Source organism: Takifugu flavidus, chromosome 3 (genome assembly GCF_003711565.1).
Source record: "Takifugu flavidus isolate HTHZ2018 chromosome 3, ASM371156v2, whole genome shotgun sequence".
Lineage (NCBI taxonomy): Eukaryota > Metazoa > Chordata > Actinopteri > Tetraodontiformes > Tetraodontidae > Takifugu > Takifugu flavidus.
Window position 1 is genome coordinate 563,817 of NC_079522.1, and position 18,075 is coordinate 581,891.

At 53.8% G+C, this 18,075-nt stretch overlaps 1 protein-coding gene and 1 long non-coding RNA gene across 7 annotated transcripts in view; both read left to right on the forward strand.

The window, feature by feature from the left end:
• The first annotated feature begins 783 nt into the window (after nucleotides 1–783).
• Nucleotides 784–15,973, forward strand: stim2b (stromal interaction molecule 2b). Of its 5 annotated transcripts, none has more exons than XM_057027064.1 (13): nucleotides 784–1,565; nucleotides 1,737–1,886; nucleotides 8,345–8,475; nucleotides 12,096–12,207; nucleotides 12,316–12,427; nucleotides 12,668–12,783; nucleotides 12,855–13,032; nucleotides 13,107–13,284; nucleotides 13,362–13,523; nucleotides 13,624–13,724; nucleotides 13,801–14,039; nucleotides 14,108–14,297; nucleotides 14,380–15,973. In XM_057027064.1, exons 2-13 carry the CDS (start codon nucleotides 1,757–1,759, stop codon nucleotides 15,008–15,010), a joined length of 2,280 nt encoding a protein of 759 aa, XP_056883044.1. In that variant the 5' UTR covers nucleotides 784–1,565; nucleotides 1,737–1,756; the 3' UTR covers nucleotides 15,011–15,973. The 5 variants fall into 5 exon arrangements, with proteins under 5 accessions (XP_056883044.1, XP_056883045.1, XP_056883046.1 ...); XM_057027065.1 differs by lacking the exon at nucleotides 784–1,565 and adding an exon at nucleotides 4,480–4,561 and having other exon boundaries at nucleotides 1,769–1,886; XM_057027066.1 differs by lacking the exons at nucleotides 784–1,565; nucleotides 1,737–1,886 and adding an exon at nucleotides 2,257–2,579.
• A 322-nt stretch (nucleotides 15,974–16,295) lies between these two features.
• LOC130523170 (uncharacterized) overlaps nucleotides 16,296–18,075 on the forward strand; it is a 61,332-nt gene continuing 59,552 nt past the window's right edge. For both annotated transcript variants that reach the window (XR_008949812.1, XR_008949813.1), the window contains exon 1: nucleotides 16,296–17,320. This is a non-coding gene — a long non-coding RNA (uncharacterized LOC130523170). The remainder of the gene's footprint in view (nucleotides 17,321–18,075) is intronic.

Sequence of the window (18,075 nt, forward strand, 5' to 3'; positions counted from 1 at the left end):
ATATTTAGACAAGGCAGAGCCGAGGGTCCCGACTGCCCCCCCATCCTCCCCACGCAGCCCCTTTCCCTCTGGTATCGAATTATGCTGCTCCTCTCTTTACGTGCGCCACCTGTTTACAAGGACTCCTGCAGTTTTTATTATGCAACCCTTCCCCCCCCTCAACAGAAGCCCCCCCCGACATCCGCACCCGCTGAGTGACCCGACGGCCCCTCCTGGTGGCTCATGGGCCGCATTGCAGGACGATGCGCTCAACCTGCCCTTGAGAAGATGCTACATTGTGTACAACGGTTTTTCCTTGGGATCCAACCACTTTACGGAGAAAATAACTTTATTTACATCGGTGTGAAGAGACCTCGGGTCATTGGAGCAACTTTTCAGTGGTCGACGACCGAAAAACAAGCAGCGAGGTGGTTCTCCGGATGAAATCTTTCTTGAAAAAACCCTCTAAAATTAAACACGAAAGGTACATTTTGATACGGCTCTTTCACTTATTCCCTGTGTGTCCGGGTGAGCAGATATTCAATGATTTTAAGGTGGGTTTTTTTTCCCGCGTTGAGCGTCATAAACACCCAGGGAAAGTGCCATCTGAGGCAGCCAATCAGGCGCTGCCATGTTGGGCCACTCCAGCCAATAGGATCGCTCGGCTGGCAGCAAAAGTTGCGTCGCTCAAAACACGAGGGAGGAGGAAGCGACAAATCGGCCGTTCTCGGATTTAATCACCCCCCCTCCAAAAAAAAAAGTTTTAGGCGGAGTAACCCTCCGCTCGGACGACCCTCGCTTATCTTCCCGAGACAAAATACCGAAATAACGGCTGTGGTGGGGGAGGAGTTCCGTGAGTGTCCCGCCGCCGGTGCCCAAGTTAAAGCCCCGTCAGCCGCCCCCGCCCGTCTTTGCATAGCAACTTCCGCCCTCTCGGCTCGGCTCTCCCTCCCCCCGGTCCGCATCAGCCGGCGCGCGGCTCAGCGTGACAGCGGGACACACAATCTGCCAGAGCCATGACGTGAAAAACTTCATTCTCAAAGTCCCAGAGCGTTTTTCGCGGTCGGTGCGGGATGGATTAGCGGCAGCCGCGGAAGGAAGAATCTGACCGTTTATCGTTATTTTTCCCATCCTTTTTTTTTTGTGTTTGTTTCTCTTTGATGCAGCGGGATTTGGCACTTTCCCGTGAAGAGGCGGACCCGGGAGGGTTCAGTGAGCTGGAGCCGTCGCCGGTGTTTATGCTCCGTCCGTGGAAGTACCCAGACCATGTCCTGGCGAGACCCAGGCCTACGTGAGGGTTCCTCTCAGCCCCCGATGCTATCTCCATCCCGCGGATATCCTCCCTCTGCTTCGGGAATTCCTCCGCCGCTTTAATTTGTTAGCATTTCCCACTACCCGCCACCAGCTGATTTAAAAAAAACACTAACTGGAAAATGGGGTCGCCTCTCGGAATCCTGGAGAACCCATCCGGCGCGGACGCCCGCAGACCCTCCCCCCCACCTGATGGTCTTCTTCTAAAGTAGTTTGGGCTCCAACCCGCCATGAACTATTATCTAGCGTGGTTGTGCGCGACGAGCTGCTAGCCGGTAGGTTGGTTCCGCGAACCCGTCCGCCGCTGCGGTGGATTTTACCCCCCCCACCCCTTCAGAACCTCACATTTGTTCCACCAGAACTCGTTATTTCTCTTTGACCGCCCACTGCGGTGTGACACATCTTTATGCGCTTCCATCCCCGCTCCCGGTCACGATAATCGCCAGATCCAGCCCGTCCCTCCGCCATGAGTTGCATCCACAGGCTGCTGAACGCGCTGCTGCGCGGACTCGTCATCTATGCGGTACTGGGCTCCGACTGGACCCACTCGACTCTCCACAACCGGCCAGCCGACACTACAAACGTAGCCACCACAGGTAAGCCTGGTCGGGTACCAGTGGCTCCTCTGTACTCCCCCCCCCTCCTCCCTCACGCCCCCACGTCCCGGTGGTTTTCTCTGGGAATGCCGAGGAATGCCCTCCGCACGGGGCTTGAATGCAGAGTGACTCATGAGCCTTTTCCGCCTTTCCTGCACAATGCAGAGGACGGCTGTCCTCCAGAGGTGTCCCTCTGATATCTGCACCGCAGATCCGCTGCTAGAAACCCCCAGAATGCTCTCTGTTTACGTAGGATGAAGGACGCCTGGGGGCTACAGGTGACTTCCCTCCGCAACACTGGTATTGACATAACCTCGTACACGCCGGGGCTCCCCATCGACACCATTTGATTGTATCGATCTACATTTTTGACCCACCAGAGCTCCCGTAAAACAGTCTGTTGTTGTGCGTCTGGGCTGCCCAAGCCGTCCGGTCCTCCGAGGTCTCCTCCTGACCTTCGCAGGCAGACCCGAGCCGCCGCAGGAAGCGCCTGAGCAGGCGTGCTCGTCGCTAATAGCGGCGGCGAGCAAGTGTGGGGCTCAGAGATTCTGTCCTTGGGGACTCCGGTAGAAGCGTAACCACAAACAAACAACCGGTGTGTACGTTGAAGAACTGGTCGAACGAGGGAACGACGGCGTGACGGATGAGACGGACGACGTGTCTGAATCCGCCGGGGTGGCTCGCCTCGCAGCGGTGAGGGTTGTTTGTCACGTTAAGGCTAAATTACACCTTTGTCTCCGTTCTTTTCCTTTTCTTTGATCTCCTGCCTTTTGAAGACCTTCCCCACCACCTCAGCGTCTCTATAAAAGCACCACTCCAGGGTGGGTGTTAAATAGCCGCGCAGTTTGTTCCCTCAAATCTTCCCTGACAACTTTGTGGGTTCAGCTCAGACGCTTCCTTCAAGACGACGACGTCGGCCCGTCCCGGGGAAGGTCAATGCCCCGCCGCGGACGATGGCTGCAGGGCTAAAACCCCAAAGATGATAAAATGATTGCCCTCAAAGCTCTTATTGGCTGAAACTTGCTCTGTTTTGCTCAGGTTTGTGTGTCTTCACGATGCGGCTGCGTGTGCAGAGGCTCTCACAAGCCCGAGGACATCAGATTGTTAATGGAAGGTTTAGCAAATCGAGCTACACACAAGCCCCCAGGACTCACTGCTTTGTTGTGTTTGGAGGCCAGCGTAAGCTAACTAGCATTTAAATCAATTGCTTAATGGCACAAATGTGGTCCATCGGCATTTAAAAGAAAGAAAAGGAGAAGTTGGTGTTTGCCCTGCACGCATGATTATGTTATACTTGTACGTCTCTGTCACGCACATCCTGTATATTCAGGAAGTTGTGGAACCAGAGCAAGCGGAACATCGTCGTGCTTATCGGCAGAAGAAAATTGGCGACTCGGCTCTTGATTTATCAGCACGAGCGCGGACGTGGCCTCCTCCCCATTTAACGGGGGTGCGTTTAGCTCGCTGGCGTCCCAACAAACGGAGCTCTTCTGTTGAGCCCGTTTAGCCTTATGTAACATTCCGCTGCAGGAATGTGAATCCACATGAGTTGTTCTTGGCTTGTTGTGTTTGAAAAATGAGGAACGCCGGTGACGCCAGTTCACCTGGCAGGTGTGTTGCTGGAGTCCTTCCAGGAACGAGGGAACCTCGGGAGGTTGCGTGAGAAGGAAACTGGACGCATCGGTTGGGTTTGCGGTTCGCCCCGAGGGCGCGGAGTGACAAGATAATGAACAGGTCGTGATGTCCTGAGTCGGCAGAGGACATTTTCCGATAAGAACGGGACGCTCTCAACACTGCAACACTGGGTCTGCCTCGCTCTCCCGGCGGTTCAGATCCGGCGGGGCGAGCCAGACCGCACGGTGGATGGAGGAACGTGTCCTTTGTGAGAGGAACCGACAGCAGCCAAGAGGACGTGCGTCTCCCGTTATAGACCTGAAGACCCTCAGACGCCTCCTCGATCCCCGTCGGCTTCGCCCAGCTGCTGCCCGCCGCAACCAGGGGCTTTAGCCTTGTGACCTACTATAAGGAGGGGAGGGGGGGGCTACCGTTCCCAACACCGTGTATTTATAAAGCAGCTGGTGAGGTTTTCCATCTCGCTGCGACCGCTACTGAGAGCTCACCTGGGAATTTCCGGTTCCGCAGACACGGAGCGCCGTGTTTCCGACGATCGATGACCCCGATCCGCCTCCGAGCGGTGCAGCTACGGCCCTTTTTGCCCTGTCACTTCTAATCAGGAACAGCTTTGCCATTTGTGGCCTGTCACACGTTGGGATGAAGCTAATTTTGAATCCCTGAGCTGCCGAACTGGTCGTCGATGTATTTGATGATCTCCGGAAGGACCCCGGGGAGGGATGTAGGTCATAACGCTCAGCTGCTCCCTGCCTCAGCCTGGGAGGAAGGGGGGGGGGGCATATTATTGCAGCTATGCCTCACCTAAAGATGACATTAGACTGATAGTACGTGACAGGAAGAAGCCAAAAAAGTGCGTCTGTGCCGAAGGAACACTTTATCTCGGCTCTGCAAACCAAATCCTGCTTTATTTGTTGTGGGTTTCAGGAGAGGTAAACAGATTTTGGGATATTTGTGTTCACAGCCTGGCCTCCAGGAGCCGTGACCCCTGATTTAAGGGACTTTCCCCCGGGAACCGGCACGTCACCGAGTGACCTGAGAGAGAGGTGTGGATTTCTCCGCTGTTGAGTCTGGCCCCACAGAGGTTCCTGCATCGGAGCGCGCCCCAGTTAGGGTTGGGTTGGGTAACACAAGCGCCACGGAGGAAACCCTAGAACTGCAGGTTCTGCTCTCCTGCTTGTCCTCCAGGAAGCGTTGCATGCTTTTAAAAAACGTGGAAGTAGGCGCACCTCTTGCAGCCCTCGGAAGCTAGCCGCTAGCCGATTCTTCTTGGAAAAAAAACCTACGTGAATCCTGTTAAGCAGGAAGTTAAAAGACGTGCCGGAGACTCTGGCAGGCGACCAAACCTGCTGCCTGCTGTCAGCTGCAAATTGTTTTCACGCAGGGTTTCCCCGTGTTAGGCCAGCGACGCGAACGTGCAAAAGCCATTACGCCAGCTCGCTCTGACAGCGTGGACAAATGAAACGGTGGCGTCCAAGAAGACAGAGTTTACCGGTCGATCCTGGCGGATGGGACCGGAATTGTCAACGACCGCAGCACACAAATGTGAATGTAAACAAGTCGTAAAGCCAAACCGCTGCCGAATGCTAATGTTGGCTGTTGCCACCTCAGGACCCGACCGCAGTCCTGTCCAACTTTCTGGGGACGGTTGACCTGTGAAGAGCGAGCGAGCTTCTCTGTCCTGCGCTGTCATTAGGACATTCCTGAAGTGTCCGGCATGAGAAGTATCTCCTTTTGTGGAAGTTCTGGGATGGGTCTTAGTGCCCCTTCAGTCGTTTTTGCTGTACTTGCCCCCCCCGCTGACCTGATATGTGGCTTAAGCAAGGATCACAACTGGGTACAGTGGAAGCGCTGGGCTGTGTCGGCTCGAGGAAAAGAGTTGTCCGAACTCTTCTAATTCAGGGAATAACCCCCAGAATGCGTCCCTCTCTGACCGGGTCTCCTTTCACCATACTAGCGGCATTTGGAAGTGCTGAATGATATTTAAGACTTGCTAACGGCTGCTGAGGAGCTGAAATGGTAGAAGCCTCTGAAGCTTTATATACCCGCTTTTAATACTGAGCCGTCAGCGTGACTTATTTTCCACAGCACAGGTCCGGTATGCTCTGGCACCACAGTCCCCCTCACGTCCCTTAGTTCTGACACAATTGTTACATCCGGTGCAATTCCAGACAGTCGGGAGTTCGGATCGCCTCCGGCCGGACGATTTGCTGCTCTTGGGGTCGATGGAAGCCTCAGAAAATCACCGACCTCGTCACAGTTTGATGAGCTGCCTGAGACTGCGAGACAACTAGCTGGTCTGAGTTTCGCCGCAGGGTTTCTGTTAGCGGTTAGCGCCCAGCCAAGCCCCGACTTGTTCTCCGCAGCCACTGGGTCACATCTAAAATGACGGAACAAAGAGGTGGGACCGGTTCTGGCATTTGCAGGATTTGTTTTGTCTGTCCGGCACATGTCGGTGGAAATGAAGGGTTTCAGGCCCAGCGGCGAGTCTCAGTTGTCTCGCTCCAAAAATATTGTTGTTTCCCACATTTCCATGTGAGGCTCCCAAGCCTGTCCACGGTCCACGAGAAGGACGGAAATCAAAGGGAACAAAGGGACCAAATCAGATGTCCAGCCGCCAGAGGACAGAAGGCGCTTGAGTGGCTGCGATGGTGGTGGGGACAGATGTTTGGGAGGGTCCACTGAGCCCAAAGATGCGTTCGTGACCCACCATCAGGGCTGCGTCCTTGCTCGTCCTTCTCGGTTGGGTTTCTTTGATCCGTGCAGGACATTTGAGACGGCGCGAGCGGTGCTGTTGTCTCGCGGAACAGAGCGAGCAGGAAACAGCTGAGGACAGTTTGGTTGCCACGGTCTCACGTCCAGCCCGTCATATCCTGCCATCTTAATTCCGCATCACCGCCACGAGGATCGTCTTACAGTCCTCGTCCCTCCTCGTCTGTCATCTCGCCCAAGGTGTGTGTTGGGGGGGGGGGGGGTTTGGAGCGCCAACATGCACGAAGCCCCCTGTGGCTCACATGGATGCACCTTTATGTCAGTGTCACGCGATCTCAAAGCTTTTAAACCATTTTGATGTCAACGTCCAAACTTTCCAGGACTTTCCAGGACAGTTATTCATCCGTTCTTTGGAGAACACTCGTGTTTAGCATGAGTTAATTTGCATAAATACAACCCGCCACCCGTCCTGTCAGAGAGCTGATCTGAGCTAAATTAGGACACACATGATTCGGGGGGGGGGGGGTTGTCAGAATCTGTCAAACCTGCGCAACAAAGGGTGTTTTCTGACACCTCGTCTGCTAACGTTGCACGCTCACAATACGGTGGGGGTCATGCACGGCCTTTCCAGTTGTACAAAGAACTCCAAAAATCCCAGGGGACCAACCACCCCCCCCCCCAAAAAAGTCCTCACCATCCAGCTTCTCGTCACCTGATTTCCCATTTAAGCAACAGAAGTAATAAAGCTAAAAAATGTGCACAAAAAAAGTCCTTTGAAGCTTTTGGGGTTGACTTTAAAGACGTTAGCTGACAGCTAAACGCCTTTGTTATCGGCTTCTTTTGAATTAAACCTGCCTCGCCCCCCCACTTAGAATTCTGGCAAACCGAATTAGCGTAAACCGCCGGTGTCCTCCTGCTGTGTGTTAGCGCGCGAAAACATCTGCACGTGCGCGTCCGCCGCTTCTACGTCCTGACAGCTGGAAGCCTGACGGCTGCAAAAATAACCCAGCGCTTTCCAATTTCGGCGTCTTTTGGAAGCGCTCCTTCCGTCTGTTGTGATCCGGCGCGCGTCCCCCCGGAACGCTCGGGGTCAGCGGCGGCCACTTCCTGTCACATGGTCCCTTCATTGAGGTGCCAGAAAATGTTCCAAAACAAGCCCAAAAGTAGGACAGCGGAGTGGGAGCGGCGGGCGCTGTCATCTGTGACTATCCCACTAGGAGGCCCAACCTCAGCGCTGACAGCAGCTTTTGTTTCTCCCCCTCGTCTAATCTCGGAATTATCTCCGTTTCTTTTTTCTTTTTTTGGTCTCTGAGCCTCTGAAGATGGATTTCGCGAAGGTTTCTGGATGCTTCGGAACAGAATTAGGCCACCAGAGGTGTATAATTATCAGCAAGTCGAAGGCCTTCAGCTAAATACGCACTTTCTCAGCCATTTGTGTTTTAGATGTGGGAAAACAAGCCGCTATTTGAATAGTGTCTTGGTCAAACATGCACTCATGCTATGCAAACAATAGCTATGTAAACGCCGCTGTGGAGCTAAGCAAATTTATTATGCAACAACGTTTTTTCCCCCACCCAGACTCCGAAGCAGCTGACGTGGTTGAGCTTCGTTACTGTGCAGACACAAACTCAAACACTCGCGTCTCCGTGGCTGAGGCCCGTGCCGGTTCGCCCGGCGTCCGCTGGCGTGCGTCCTGCACCCAAACGGCCTCTCATGCAAACCTGACACCAGTCAAGTCAGCAGATGTCTCACTCTCAACTGGACAGCCAAACAACCCGCTGACTTAGCACCGTGTGGTTCGTTAGCGGGGCTAGCATGTTAAAAATGTAGCCCGACGTTCTTATACTTGTCTTAGCATTTGCATGATTTACTTAGTCATTTTTTTTGGTCTGTTTGCTGTCCTCCTTTCATAAATAGTGATGCCATTTAAAACCCTTTTCTGAGGCTGTTAGCCTGCTAGCTGCAGAGGAAGTTGCATCATTAGGAAAGTGGCAGCGTTCGAAACCCCAACTTGTGCTTCAGGTGTTGCCGTCCTTGCTAGTGACGGCATGAGCCCCCGAAGGTTGTTGGCCTTCAGCTAAATAACGATCGGTCTCTCTCCCCCCCCCCCACCCCAGATCCCTGCCTGGCCGTGATGCCGCCGTGCATGAGCGAGGCCGACCGTTTCAGCCTGGAGGCGCTGCGGCACATCCACAAGCAGCTGGACGACGACAACGACGGCGGGATAGAGGTCAACGAAAGCGTGGAGGTGAGCTTCGGCGAAGGTTTAATTTTACCGAACGGCTTAAATTAGCTTCGATCCTGAAATACATTTTGAAAAAAAAGCCTTCTGGGTCTAAATTATCTCTGGTTGAGCTGCTGACAGACACAAACGTCTCTGTTTCATACCTCAGATAAGGGATCTCTAAACGCCCCCGGTGGCCTCTTTAAGTCAGTGTCACATGATATCAAAGCGGGCATCAAAGGATCAAACGCAGTTTATGCTAGCTGCTCGCGTTTAGTGTCGGTGGGTATTTGGACCCGGTTCAGTTTGACTCTCCGAATTCTTCCCTCAGGCTGTTGATGTGCGATAGAGGAATCACACGGAAGTCTGAAACCATCGAGCCGTTTATCTTCAAAGCCCGACAACAACGCTGCACCTGTGTTGGCAGGTGAATAACCGCGCCTCGGCTCGCAGCTTCCAGCTAAAGACTTTACAAGTCTAACAAATCGCTCCTGGAAGCGGGGCGCTCCGGAAATGGGTTAGTGTAGCGTCTCTGGGCGGACCTGTCTCTGGTCGTGGGCTGGTGAGTCACATGATCCAGAGCCTTTAGGGTCAGAGGGGTCATTTTCAAAAGGCTCTGGTGGCCCTCGGCCCCGCTTGATCCGTGGACAGAAGCCCCCCCTTCCAGGTCTGTCTTTATAAGGACACTCTGCTTCTGTGGTGGCGGACGGACCCGTTTCCTAACTGCTCCAGGACCTGGGCCGTGTGACCGTCTGGGTGCAACACTGGAATTTCATGGGGAAGCGAACCCGTGTGGCCGTGAAAAGATCCGTCTGTCTTCGTGGGTTTTGGTTTCACTTTCACGCCGCTGCCGCGCGGAGCCTGTTGCGTAAGGAGAAACATAGACCCTCTGAGGAGGACTGTTCGGTACGGCTGAGGGACCCTTCTCAGATCGACTTTGACTATTTTGTCTGATTCCGTTCCTTAAAAAGCCTCCAGCTGATCCAAAAATTCTGCGGCTAGTGGGAATTAGCAAGCGAGATCGTATGTCTCCCAGGCGGCTTCTCATTGGATTAGACTTCAAGCACTTTGGCCCCGGGGGCCATAGAGACCCAAAAGTGTTGCCCCAGCAGAACGTTCCATGGTTCTTGCAGCAGAACGGGGGGCAGGGTCGTTAGCTACGAGTTAGCTACTCTGGATCGGCGGGATGAATGAGCTGTAATCTGACCCCGAGTGTGTCAAACGCTCTAAATTGCGCCGCCATTGCTCAGCTCCTGTCGGGAATAGTTTGGCTCCAATTTTCACCAGAGGGGGGGAAGCGGAGCCGAGTCGGCCATCTTCCCTCCGGTCTTCGGTGTCACCACATCCTCCCCGGCGCTACTGAGGTGGAGGGTGAAAAGCAGAGCCGTGACAGGACCTTGTCACCCGCCCGCCCCGATGCCACCTGGCTGAAATCGAACCCCTGGCACGCACACGACTAATTGGACGATGGTCGTACGTCTGCAGGGCTCTATTTACCGGCGGGTCCTGGCTAGCATGTAGCAGACGCTGTACAAGGACTGTACCGATCCGTTTCAGCCCAGTCCAGTAGGGGAGTAGCTAGAAATGCTACCACGAGTTCAGTGACTCCAGGAGACGTTGACGGACGCGTCACATCAGAGCTAACGCGGCGCGTCGGGAGAAAAAGGGTTTTTCATGTGGATGTTGGCAGCAGATTTAAAAGCAAACTGGTGCGTTTCAGAACCGGTTTGTGTGACGGGGGTAAAAGTTCACATCTGGCATGTTTATCTGCACGTTGCGACTTTTATCCTGTTTATTTTTTTAACCGCTGTTGACACAACGTCTTGTGGTTGCGTGATATTTAAAGCACACAGGAAGTGAGTTCTGTCATTGCAACAAGCTGCTTCTATTTATAGCTCAGGACCAGGAAGTCACTTTTCCACTGATTTACCTGTTTCCGGATTATCGGTGCTCTTGAGGTCCCCCTTCTGCCGGGGGCTCGTCGGGGTCCCGGCCGCGTGTTGCCCCACCTGAGCCCGTTTATTCTTGGCAACGAATATTTGTGAGTTCGGATCGGGGCTCCCAGGTCAGGATCGGGGCCCCTACAGTCGGACCCGGTGGACCAGTCCAAAGAGTGTCCCCTCTTTGTGCTCATCACACTGTAAATGAAGTAGCACAATCTGTAACCGATGCGGCCGAACGGAGAGCAGTGCATCATGGGAAAAGTCTGGAACAGGAGCCCGTTTCTGCCCAAACAGAGGAGTCTTTGTCTGCCCCGTCCCGGTGCCCCATTGTCCCCTGTCCGTGCTAGCCAGGCTAACGCTCGGATGCTGTCTCTTCTTCATTTACCCTCCTCGTGTCCACGTATTCGTCGGGATGGAGGGGGGGGGTTGCGTAAGCAGCTGAGGCTCCAGGAAGTTTTGTGCCGAGTGACATTTGCAGGCCATTTGTTTGGCTCCGCTAGCGCGCGCACTGTGGTCCCGCCGGTGACTCAGCCCGATTCTTTAGCCGGGTCCTCGGCGCCGACGTCAGCGGGGAGGCTAATTTGCATTTGTGTTGTTGAGGAATCGAAGGAAGGCGGAAGAGAAGTTCAGACCTCGTGCTTTTCAGACCTTTTCAGTCGCGATTCGACAGGACGTTCGAGTAAAAACTCGATGCTGCCGAACAAATCGTTAAAACCGTGAAATAGGACGAGATGGCCGGAAAACCTCAGGTTACGCTAAAACTTTTTATAACGTTGATGGTTTTTACGCTGACACCCGTGATGTCGTGTGTGTGGGGCCCCAGATTCTTTGCTTCCTCTGTTAGCATAAGCAGGCTGTTAATGCTAGCGCCACAGAGGGCAAATTTCGCCTCCTCAAATGTCTCTTCTCATCCCTCATTATCAAAAAGTCCAATTTCACGGCATAAAAAACAGCTTCAGTGTGCTAATAATGTGAAAAATCGGTATCGGTTAAATCTGTTGAGAAGAAATGGTATTAGCCTAGCCTAGCATGAAAACAACGTTAACACAGTGAGATATTTTAGCCTGTGTAGAAGCAGTATCCCAAGTGAAGTGACAGCATAAACGGTTCCTCGGTTGCCGTTTAGCCAGCTAATGAGATTAGCTCTTGTCCTAGACCCAGCAGCGAGATCCACATGTAAATATTCCGGATTTATAGTTTTGCATGGGTAAACAAACGCGTTTGCATTTGTTAATAAGTCAAATTGAGTTCTGTAAGTTGGGCGGCGTAGCGTCCTTTAGCAGCGGAATGTTGGAGGCTAATAGCCTGAAGGGGAGAGCGAGCCGGTGCCAAGGTCACCCCGGGTTCCTGGCGCGGCCCTTTCTCTTGTTTTTCTAAACGGCGCCAGTGTTTTGGCAGCTCTTCGGAAGGTTTCCTTGTTTGAGGTTCTTTCCCTTTAATCCCGTTACCAAATGAGTGAAACGCTCGCGCAGGTGGAAAGAGCCTCTTCTCAAAGTCCCTAAAAGGGAAGAAAAGTGAGAAGAAAGCATGCGTGAGCTCCAAAGCCGGCTCTCTGAAGCTCCCCTTCAAAGCAAGCCCGTCTCAAACTGCGACGGCCGCCGATGCCTTCGGAAAAGAAAAATTAAAAAAAGCCCCCGTTGCCGCGCCCCCCCCCCCCCCAACCCGTCAGAGGCTCAGCTGTGTTGCTCTTCACCCCCGCAGTTTATCATAGAGGACATGAAGCAGCAGCAAACCAACAAGCACAGCAACCTGCACCGGGAGGACCAGCACATCACCGTGGAGGAGCTGTGGAGGGGCTGGAAGACCTCCGAAGGTGCTGCCCCACACCCAAACACCCAAACACTCACTCTGCTCACTCCTGTAGCCTTTATTATAATCTGCTCGTGCTTCTCTTCCTTCACCACCTCCCGTCTTTGTCCAGTCCACAACTGGACCATGGAGGACACGGTGCAGTGGCTGAAAGACTCGGTGGAGCTGCCGCAGTATGAGAAGAACTTCCGGGACTTCCGGGTCACGGGGAACACCTTACCCAGGTCAGCCTGGCTCCTTGTCCGTCTCACAGACGTCTTCAGCGGCTATTAACGGTCTAATGCCGCCCCCTGCTGGTCAGCGGAGGAAGCGCACTCCAGTTATCAGGAATATTTGTCTGCAAACGCGCTTTAGGTGTTTTAAAAACATTTTTACAACTTTGTAATCAGGCTGATTTGAAGATAACATTTTCTTGCAGTTGAAAAAGACTTTAATCGACTTTTTTTCTCTTCTACTGCATCCAGAATCGCTGCGAACGAGCCGTCCTTTATGTCCCAGCAGTTGAAGATATTGGACCAGCGGCACAAGCAGAAGCTCAACCTGAAGGCCCTGGACGCAGTGCTGTTTGGACCTCCTCTGCGTGAGTAGACGGGGTGTCTGGCGGCCCAAACTGAAGCCGCCGTCTCCTCCTGATCCCCGACATGTCCGCAGGTCCCCAACACAACTGGATGAAGGACTTTGTCCTGATGGTCTCCATTGTGATCGGCGTCGGCGGCTGCTGGTTCGCCTACGTGCAGAACAAGTCCAGCAAGGTGCACATCTCCCGGATGATGAAGGACCTGGACAGCCTGCAGCACGCCGAGCAAAGCCTGTTGGACCTGCAGGGCCGGTAGGAGGTGCAGCTGCCTCGGACTGACTGGAAAAGGTGGGGAAACGGCTGACGTTCCGCCTTTTCCCTTCCAGGCTCGAGAAGGCTCAGGAGGAGAACCGGACGGTGGCGGTGGAGAAGCAGAACCTGGAGCAGAAGATGAAGGACGAGATCACCGACGCCAAGCTGGAGGCGCACCGGCTGCGAGAGCTGCGGAAGGGCGCCGAGTGCGAGCTGAGCAGGCTGAAATACGCCGAGGAGGAACTCGTACAAGTAAATGGGAATTAGCCTCTTTGTTAAAAAAAAAAAACCCTGATCCGATTCTGATTCAACCCTGGCGTATGGCGCAGGTCCGGAAGGCCCTGAAGCGGGCGGAGAAGCAGATGCAGTCGGAGCGGTCGGTGCCGGAAGCCCTCCAGAAGTGGCTGCAGCTCACCCACGAGGTGGAGGTGCAGTACTACAACATCAAGAAGCAGAACGCCGAGTTTCAGCTGTACGTCGCCAAAGAGGAGGTAACCGTAGCAACAGCCCCGAACACGCCCGCGGCCACGGCCGCCGCCGCCGCCGGCTTCGAGTCCCCGTCCCAACGCGTCTCCTCCTCCTTTCAACCAGGCGGAGAAAATCAAGAAGAAGAGGAGCTCCGTGTTCGGGACTCTTCACGTAGCTCACAGCTCCTCGCTGGACGAAGTGGACCACAAGATCCTGGAGGCCAAGTGAGGGACCCCGAGCTGCAGCGGCTCTTCCCGGCTTTGCCCTCGAACCTAACGTTTTTCCCTCCGCCCGTTGAAGGAAAGCTCTGTCGGAGGTCACGGCGTGCCTGAGGGAGCGGCTGCATCGCTGGCAACAGATCGAGAAGCTCTGCAGCTTCCCCATCGTCAACAACCAGGGCCTGTCCAGCCTGACGGCCACCCTCTACTCGGACCACAGCTGGGTGGTGATGCCGCGGGTGGGCGTGCCGCCCTACCCCATCGCGGGCGGGGTGGACGACCTGGACGAGGACACGCCTCCCATCATTCCACAGTTCACATGTGAGTAGGGAGGTGCGGGGTGAGCGGCGTGGCCCCGGGGAGCCCTGACGTCTTCTCTGTCTCCCCAGCGACGGCGATGATGCGGCCCCCGCTGACCCGGAGCAGCAGCCTGTGCCGCTCCCGCCGGAGCCTGCTGACCTCCACGCAGCCGGCGCTGATATCCGCCGACCCGGACCTGCTGTCCATGGCCGGATCGTCCCACTCCTATCGTCCGGAGGCGGACGGGGAACACGTGGTTTTCAGCTCCGACAGGCGAGGGTACGTAGCCGTAGCTGAGGGGGCGGGGCCGGACGAGGGGACGGTTCTCGGCGGTGACCCCCGTGTTCTGCTCTGACCTCAGGGAAGCTCAGGAGGGATGTTCTGACTCCGACTCGCTCAACTCCGTCGGCCGGAAGCAGCTGCACGGCACCTTCGTGCTGGGGTCCGACGCTCCGTACCGCAAGATTTCCCGCGAGGAGCTGCTGCTCTTCGGCCAGGGCGCCGTCCTTCCCGCCGGCGGCCCCTTGACCCGCGCCGCCAACACCAGCAGCAGCAACAGCAGCAGCAGCGGCAGCCTCAGGGACTCCACGCCCCCCCCTCTGCCCCCCACCCCCGCCGCCACTCCCTGCAGCCCGCCCTCCACGTCGCCCTCCCCGTCCTTGGAGCACCACCCGTTCGGCTCCCCCGACCTGCCCCTCGCCATCCCGGAGTCCCAAAGCATGACCTTCTCAAAGGGGGGCGTGGCCTCTCAGACGGGAAAGGGCACGTACAACGGCATCCTGGAGAAGTCCTACAGCTTCGGCCAGCTTCCCGTGAGCATGCTGCCCAAGGTGGGGCGCAACCCGTCGCTCACCTCTCTGGACTCGGAGGGGCGGAGCCTCGGGACGGACCGCAAACTGCAGAGCGCCTCCTCCCAGGACTCCAGCGACAACGGAGAAAAGATGAGGCGCTCCTCCTCCAAACTAAAGAGCTTATTTAAGAAGAAAAAATGACACTGCCAGATTGACTGGAGAGAAAAAAATAACGTTTTAGCCCTAATATATGAAAAAAACAACAACAACAATGGTCACTGTAAGCTAAAACATTTCATTTCCTACATCACTTCCTGTCAGAGACGGAATGTAGCTCAACTGGGGAGCCCCGAACACCTCAGACGCCTCGTCCTTCCAGAGCGGGTCGGTTTGTTCTGACGACGGCTGGATTTAATCCCAAACCTGCACAGTTTTCTATTTATTTGCTATGAATGCAAAACCAAAAAAAACCCAAACCTGGTCCCCAACCACCCCCCCTCCTCCCCCCCCGCTCAGACTCTTCCTGCTTCTGAATCTCATTCGGAAAACCCAGAAGAATCCCGCTCAAACTTAGTTGCACTACCGCTTTCCCCGTCGTCACGGAAACGAGCGGGGGACAAACGTCCCGGAGGTGTGAGGGAGGACAGGTGGGCGGCAGCGGTGCAGGTGCAGCACGGCAATAGCAGAGCCACCATTATCCGGTGCACGTCTCCATATGTACGCACGTATACGCACTAGTGGATTTCTATCCTTGTGGGGTCCCGGAGGGTCTCGATTATGCACCAGTCGTCCTCCGTCAGTACTTGATTTTGTGTCTTAAACACCGAAAATGGGTCAGATTGTCTGTATTTATAGTGCCATATGCATAAAGGTCATCAGCTGAACACACACACACACACACTCTTAAAGATGTCAAGAGTTCCACACTGTGATTTCACCCTCCCAGGGCCTGAGGGGGTCAGAGGTCACGGTGGACACGCCGGCGGCCTCCGTTTCTAGGAGAAACACACTGTACAGCGCACAATGAAGGACGTAGCGGCGGGAGGTGTGAGACGCGGAGAGAAACGAATGTTTACGAAGACACGAGGGATTTTTGAGAACATTTTGTGTGTGTGAATATTTGTATACTTTAGAGGAATAAATTAAAAAATACTGGAGACACTGTGTGTGTGTGTTTCTGGTTATTTGTGTAACCGGCGTTAAAACGGCGTTCCCCGCTGATGGTCTCCACCAACACTGATTACCAAAGGCCGACCCTTCCCATCCAATTCCCCGAGCTGCTTCCTGGATCCCTCCTCCCAGCGGGGGGGCAGGAATGTGGGGAGGAACCTCTCTGACACCCCATTCGTCTCGGGAGCCCAGAAAAGAGCGGCGCGGAAGAAAAGGCGCCCGTGATCGCTTTATCAATATAAAGCGAACGCCATGAAACGTGCTCTGATGGTTCATCCATCCGGGGGGAGGGGGGGGGGCGTGATGGTGATGAATGTCTTGTTTGGCCACAACTGTGCGCGCGACAAATTCCATGGAAACCTGATTGCTTTGGCGCCCTGCAGCGGCGCACTCGGCCACAGGGTGGCAGCAGAGCACCGGGGGAGAGAGACGGAGGACGCGTGCGCTTCGTGCGTGCGTGTGTCCACGTGCTTACTCATGAGCCGCAAAAAAATAAATAAAAAGGGTTAGTGCATCCCGATCCGCAAACATCCCGGCATATTCTGGCGTAAATGACCCCTCGGAGGTGCACAGATGTACGTACGTTGACATCCGTCGGCGAGGGTTCTTCCTCCCGCCTCCTTCTCCTCCAAACTCAGCCCCCCCCTCCTCATTTGGACCCCATTTCTTGGCAGCGTAATGGGTTTATTAGTGTGGTTAATGCACTGTGACCTCCTGCGGCTCGTCGTCTACCTTCATCGTGAGCAAAATGAGAAGAAACGAGGAGGTTGCGCTGGTTTTTGAAGGGAAGCCGGAGCAGGATGAGGTTAAAGCGGGACATCCAGAGGAAATTTAAAGCCGGTGTGTTTACCCAGACTGGGACAAACCCAGAACCGAACCCGAACTCTGACCAAGCTCACGTTTTCCCGAAAATGCGACCCATTAACTGGGTTTATACGAGCCTCAGTGTGCGTGAAACGTCACCAATGGTTTCGTCCGGTCTGGCGACCCCGTCACGTGATCGCCGGGCTGACACCTCGCCCGCTTCCCGCAAATATTAGCGACGCAAATATCGGCGCTGAAAGCAAAGCACATTCTGGATCTACAACCGGAAGCAAACTGAGCAAACAAAATGCGCGAAAACAAGACATACAATTAACCTGTAGATGACAACAATAGATCGATGAATATTAGCGAAAACAATCTCCAAACAGCTAAATTGAATCATGGCACCCATCCTTCCGGGCAGTTGGTACAGTCTTAATTAGCAACTTCCGGTATTTAAATAAGCTGCTTCCTACTTCAATATTGTCCCCAATTTGTCGCGGAAGTCAGCAGGTGTGTTTGGAGCTTCCTTTCCAGGTGAGGCTAGCAAACAAACAAACAAACACCCCCCTAAACAAACAAAAAAATAATGTAGCTTTGATACTGTCGTTAACAGACGCTAATGTTTCCCTGTAGCTCGATGGACAACCAGCTAAAAAGCTTTTTTGGCGAATCAATTAAAGCAAATTTTTTCTCATCACCTGAGCTAACTCAAATGCTAACAAGCTAGCCCTCTGAGCCTGGGGAACTGGCCTTAAAAAATGTTTAATTTTTTAGGAAAGGCACTTTTTTTTAACGAGGTTCTATTAGCATGTCTGATTAATGCTGACTGGAGGATTTTGAGGGGGGGGGGATTAAAAAAATAAAGTTTTAATGAAGTTATACTTTGTTTTTCATCTTGATCTTTCATGTTCTTGTAGCATCTGTCTGGATTTGGGCAACTTTAGATTTTTTTAGGCTTCATACGAAAAACTTCGTTTGACTTCTTGCTGTCGGTTCAACCAATTTTATTGAATCCAAAGACTAATTAAAATTCTGCTGTTATGTGTATTAATAAGATATCGATGGAAGATGCTGTTTCTCTCCATTTTTTTTCTCTTTCATGATCTTTGTAGTCCACTTTGATCTTTTTGAGCGGCTCAAAACTCGTGCCGAAGAGCGACTTTAATGGCTAGCATTACGCTAACCCCAAATTTCACGACATGTCGCGTCTCAGTGGGCGGAGCTTTTGTATAAAATGTCAGTTCCTTGTATTTTCTTAAGATATTTGCTTTAGGCTAAAGTTCCCTTGG

Coding starts and splice junctions, on each gene's coding strand:
- stim2b (XM_057027064.1), top strand. CDS start 1,757: ATGAGTTGCATCCACAGGCTGCTGAACGCGCTGCTGCGCGGACTCGTC. Junction 1,887..8,344: donor TACAAACGTAGCCACCACAG/GTAAGCCTGGTC, acceptor CCCCCACCCCAG/ATCCCTGCCTGGCCGTGATG. Junction 12,208..12,315: donor GGGCTGGAAGACCTCCGAAG/GTGCTGCCCCAC, acceptor GTCTTTGTCCAG/TCCACAACTGGACCATGGAG.